Source organism: Oncorhynchus tshawytscha, linkage group LG29, assembly GCF_018296145.1.
Source record: "Oncorhynchus tshawytscha isolate Ot180627B linkage group LG29, Otsh_v2.0, whole genome shotgun sequence".
Taxonomy (NCBI): Eukaryota; Metazoa; Chordata; class Actinopteri; order Salmoniformes; family Salmonidae; genus Oncorhynchus; species Oncorhynchus tshawytscha.
The window spans coordinates 12,078,491-12,083,904 of NC_056457.1; the positions used below are offsets into that span (position 1 = coordinate 12,078,491).

General features: G+C 44.4%; 1 protein-coding gene across 1 annotated transcript; it reads right to left on the bottom strand.

The window, feature by feature from the left end:
• Positions 1 to 574: 574 nt before the first annotated feature.
• On the bottom strand, positions 575 to 5,414 carry LOC112227928 (protein CDV3 homolog). Its single transcript, XM_024392938.2, has 5 exons — positions 4,972 to 5,414; positions 3,390 to 3,466; positions 3,130 to 3,260; positions 2,800 to 2,962; positions 575 to 2,689 (listed from the first exon to the last, which is right to left on the bottom strand). Exons 1-5 carry the CDS (start codon positions 5,176 to 5,178, stop codon positions 2,560 to 2,562), a joined length of 708 nt encoding a protein of 235 aa, XP_024248706.2. The 5' UTR covers positions 5,179 to 5,414; the 3' UTR covers positions 575 to 2,559.

The following is a 5,414-nucleotide window of genomic DNA, read 5'->3' on the forward strand; positions in this document are numbered from 1 at the left end:
GCGTCTGTCTCCCCAACTTCACTCCTTGACTTTCTGTTTACCACTCGAACGAGCCCATTGGGGGAGCCACAGCGGGGTTTTCCACATTAGTTAAGCATTTGCATCTGATGTAAACTTTGACACAGCCAGAGATTTACTTATCCTTTACACCTGTCGCAGTCTTTGGCTCGGTACAGTTGTGGCTAGATAGAGCACAGCTTTCCAACCTTAACCTGCGACGATAAGTAACATACCGATTCAGGTAACAAATCACAGCTGGTGAGGTGAACCCTCAAAAACATTAAATTACTTAAGATAGTTAAAGATCTCAAAACACCACTTTAGATACAACTGTATCTAAAGTAGTGTGCACTATTATCAGCTTTTAAACTGCAATTACATTTAAGGCTCAACCCCCCAGATGGTGCTCTGAAAATCATTTATCAGTGCATTATTGTGCCTACTGAAATGTAATACCTGTTGCTAATTCTAATGCAGAATAGTTTCATAGTTTCTCAGTGTGGCCTTATGTGAACATCTAGCCTACCCATGAAATAAGTCACTTTTAAGTTAAGAACTCAGACAAAGACACCCATCACAAAGATCACTGTTTATTGTGTGTTAAACTAGTTTTCGATAACAGTTCTCAGTAGAAATGTTCGCTACTTCCACCCACAACATTTAGACAGGGGTCCACAGGATGCTTTGTGTGCTACAGTGCCCTCCACAACTCTGGCCATCCATTTGCAAATTTTAAGTTCCATTACATTTCAAATGACTTCAACAGAAATATCTGAACACAACTCCAGCAATTCTTAGTTTTAACCCTCTGTTCAACCTAAGGAAATGCAAACATGGTTAATTCTAATCTAAACCACCTGACCTTTCTATTTTACCGCATCGGTTCATGAGAGACAGTGGTCAGGTGGTTTGGAGCCCAAGCAGAAAGATAGCAGGCACTGACTGACGCTCTCCAAGACCAGGGATACATGTCATCGATCTGCTCTAAGATTTCAATAAGTACAGAAACAATACATCTCATATTTGGAGAAGGAGCTTTGAGGGCAACTAACTCTATGGGGAGGATGGAGAAAGGGGGTTGAGTTCCATTCTGCAGAATAGGGTAAACTTGAATGTCTTGCACTGAAGCAATTCAATGAATATAGGCAAAAGCAAACATATGCACTCAAAAATGGACAGTAGTATGACAGGCCATACTTACTGTGGTCAATTACAGGCATTGGGTACAGAAGGGTCATTTTTGGGACGCTGTAGCTAGTATCTTTGCACCTGTAACAATATGTCAGTCTATTTTTCATATCCCACCTCTACACAATGACGTAAGTTCACGAACACTGGTGGAAACAAAGCCCTCAAAAGTAAAAACAAAAAGGTCCGAATCCTGTACAAAGTCAAAACATCTACCAAAGGAATGACTTCAGATTAGAAAGGAGGAGCTTTAATAACGGTTTGCCAATGTTAACAATCAAATTTTTAAAAAGATGGGGCGCAAGTCAAACAGTGGATATGAAGGACAGTTAGTCAGTATAATATTCTGACAAACTACAACTCAGCACTACATTCTTGAAGAGGAAAGGAGGTTGGTTTATCTTTAAGTTGCGAGATCCAGGAGGCTGGCAACATACCATGAGACAACGAGCAAGTTTCTCTCTAGAGAACGAAGCAGTTTCCCTCTCTCGCTCTTTACAGTAAGGCCACTTTTAAATAGTCATTCTAAATGAGGACCATAACTTCTCTCCTGTGTCCAGATCTTTGCAGGAGTCCCATTCTTGAGGAAAACAAAATCTTCAAGTTTCTAAGTGAAAGAGCCTGGTGGTCTTCTCGTCTGCAGGCCTGGTGTTTGCTCCACTCACCACCAAGAGCCAAAGCCCACTCAACATGGTCACCACAGCTGTGACTGAGGTAGTCTCCCCTCACGTGCCCAAACCATAACTCAAACACACCAACCAACCATGTGCAGTTTGGGTTATAACGATCTCGCAAAAAAATAGATCTATTCGCAACAACAGTTCGTAAATTCTTCTCGCACAATTTTTTTCGTCTTCTTCGATCCTCTGTGGCTTTATAATCAAAGCAAGTTGAAGTCCAGAGAGAAGTTGTACCACACAACTGCTGCTCTGAAAACAATCCACAAAAGACAACCGTACGTTGTCGTTTGCTGTTGTTGATGCTGCAGTGTCATTCATATGGGTGTATCATATAGATTTTATATTTTTTTGTTTCAGTTAATCACTTGCCACAGCACTTTTGGATGTAGTCCTTCAGTTTTGCCAACCAGGTGCTTTGTGTATGTACTGTATATAATGCATGTAGATGTAAAGTGTGTCAGTTTATATGGTTCACTGTGTGAGGTGTATGAGAGTGTGTTTGTATGTATAATGTATGTATTGTACTGTGGTGTGAGGGAGAGAAGGTCCAGTGTGGTGGTGGCAGCAGCGCCAGCATTCGTTGTCAGGACTGCGCTGTAGTTAGGTACACACAGCTGTAGTTCAGCTCCCTCTGGCGGCTGGGCAAGACCACGCTGGATGGGCGGGGGAGGGGAGGGGGGGTTGGGGTGTGCTACTTGTCCCCCAAGATGGCGTACTGGTTACCGAGCTCCAACTGCTGCAGGGAGGCCCCACTGCCGCCTTCCTCTCGGCCACGGTTCTTGTGCTTCACCACCTCAAAGGTCTTCTCCATCTCCCTGTCTCTGAAACCCGAGCATTGGATATATTAATTAAACAAACAAAGACATTTCTACACTATGTGTGCCCACCTATGCATGCGTGTAAGATGAGTGATATATAGAGGTGCACTGACCTGCGTGTCTCAATATGCTTGGAGCCGGCCCCGAGTGAGGGGAACTGTGTGTCGCTGAAGATCTCAGGGGGCCCCTGGTTGGGGCCCCGCTTGGTAGTGGTCAGTCGGGCCCCTGGGGGGCGGTACACCCCAGAAGGCTTTGACTCAGGCACCTCTTCCACCTCTGTAGAGACAAGAGCAGAGAAGAGAACCCGTCAGTGAAAACGGGGGCAAGGCTCATTAGTAGTCCACATTAATTGTCAAAACTACAGTGTCTGTATGGGAGTAACACTTCAATACTACAATTAAGGGTGTGGAATTAATACACAGTGCGGAGTGAGATATACCCACCAACAGAGGCAGCGGCAGGTGGCGGGGCACCAGACTTGTTCCAAGGTCCAGACATTTTGTCTCCACTGACCAGGATGATCTCGCCATCTTCACCGACCTCCTCCTCATACTCCTCTTCCTCCTTCTCATCACTGCCACAACCACCAGAGAAAACAGTCAACAAAAACATGCAACTAGTACAAACATTTAACATGTCATTAGGGTAGTGCCTACTGTTTTCAGCCCACTGAATGAATGCAACCCCCCCCATTCAGCCTTACCTTATCTGGAGAGCCTGCAGCCTGAGTCCGCTGTAGTCCACCTCCTTCGCCTCAAACTCCTTCCACTCCTCATCCTCCTGCAGACAGAGCAACGCTCATCAGTTACACAACCCACTGACTGATGGTTTAGCAATCCAAGGGTGTGTTCGTAAATTCAATCTTGAGTGCCAGAGTGTGCCCTGGGCGTTCATACATTCAGAGCGTGGTCAGATTGTAAATTCACAACGTTTCGCTCCAGAGCGTACACTGGACACTCTGGCTGAGGAGTAGGTTTGAGCAGAGTGTTCAGACCTCTCAAAGGCAGTCAAGCAGCCAAGCCAAATGGTTAACGTTGGCTAGCTACTTCCAAACAAATGAGAACACCTCAGACTATTTTACAAGCCCTTGCAGAGCTGGTTAGGCCGTTTTCACATTATTCAGAGCGTTGGTGACCAACTGTGCTGCTGGCAACAATTGAATTACGCTTTTTTGCAGACACTGGCCATATTCAACGGGTGTTGTGCGTTCTTAAATTCAGCAGTTATTATGCGCTCTGGCACACTCAGACAAGAGTGCTCGGAAATTGGAGTAGATGGCCATAGTGAATTTGCCAACGCACCCCAAGGACTCATACCTTTGTGTCATATCAATCTCAATTGATCATGCAAACTTGCCAATGAAAAGGAACGTTTGTCAAGGGTACAAATAAAATAGAAACTTGGATCTAGATACTGGCCACGCCCTAATTTGGCAGACTCAAAACGTTATTACAACATCCCTGGAACGTGTCAACCTCAGAACCATGTTACCTGCATAAAATGCTAGCTACTAGTAACGTTATCGCCAGTAGGTTCTACTCTTTGTGCTTTTGTCTGCACAAAGAAAGGTTCTAAGTTTAACAGCTGTAGTCCAGTCCCCATTTTCCAGGCCCAACCACCTGAACCCTCAGACGAATATTGCAGGCCTAAGCATCTAGCGAATGAGGCCAAATAGCTAGTACGGTAACGTTACTCGTCTTCCAATTTGACAGATGTCAAAATTAATTAGCTAGTTAGTAAGCTAGTTATATTTGCATTCGTCATGACGCATGTTACTACAACGCTGGCAATATTTTCCAATAATATTCAAATTCTTCACGAGCCATGTTGCTGGCTAGCTAACTAATGTTACGCCAGTCATATAATCCAATGTGTGCCAGTTTTCACCTGTCGAAAACATTCTAGCCACACTGTTTGCCAGTTAGCTATCGTTGATCAATCGAGAAAGCCGACACTGGCGCGGCCTAAAGTCATCGAGAAATGTCTGCTCACCGTCTGGAATACATCGTGAGTTTGCAGTCTAGCTAAGTTAGCAAACTCAATTATTGGATTGCTCTTTTAAGTAGCTAACCAATTGGCTAGTTAACTAAAACGTACATATTTCTCTCCATAAATCATGTGTGAGGCCAGTGTAATAACTAGCCAGCCATTGTGTATTACCAAACAGTCATGGCATGAGTCATCATCGTTATCAGGCAAACTAGCTAGCAAACATATTGACTTGGCTAGTAGTAGCAAGTAGCTTGCTGGCTAACTAGTACTAGCGCGGCGCTAGCTAACGTTACCTTCTCCGGCTGTGCATCTTGATTTTCGTTTTTCGTGCCCGACTTCTCCTTTTCCTTCTTGTTCTTTTTCAAGACAATTGGTGTGGGCCCAACTGGAGCTTCTTTTCCCTTACCTCCCTTTTCTTTCTTCTTCTTTTTATCCCTCTTGGCAAAGAAATCATCCAGGCTCTTCTCCGGAGCAGCACCACAAGTCTCTACATCCGCCATCTTCTTTCAGAAACAAACGCTATGCAAGGACAATCGTAAATTTCACAACGTCTCTATAATTCAGTTGAAGGGGAGGGAATAAATTGTTATTCGACCAGAGCAATCAAACAATTTCCCTTCTAGCGTAAAAAAGAAAATGTAGCTACTGTCTGACCGCCTGTCTTTCAATGTGCCACATTACCAATCTTTGGGGGCTGCGCTCGCACACTGCTATTTGACAGGCAAACCGGATGTAC

What these genes read in the sequence shown, in the direction of transcription:
- LOC112227928 (XM_024392938.2), bottom strand. Translation starts at nt 5,178, where the DNA reads ATGGCGGATGTAGAGACTTGTGGTGCTGCTCCGGAGAAGAGCCTGGAT. An exon ending in ACCTGCCGCTGCCTCTGTTG is followed by an intron (nt 2,963 to 3,129) that starts GTGGGTATATCT and finishes TTGTCTCTACAG; the next exon opens with AGGTGGAAGAGGTGCCTGAG. An exon ending in AAGCATATTGAGACACGCAG is followed by an intron (nt 2,690 to 2,799) that starts GTCAGTGCACCT and finishes CTCGGGTTTCAG; the next exon opens with AGACAGGGAGATGGAGAAGA.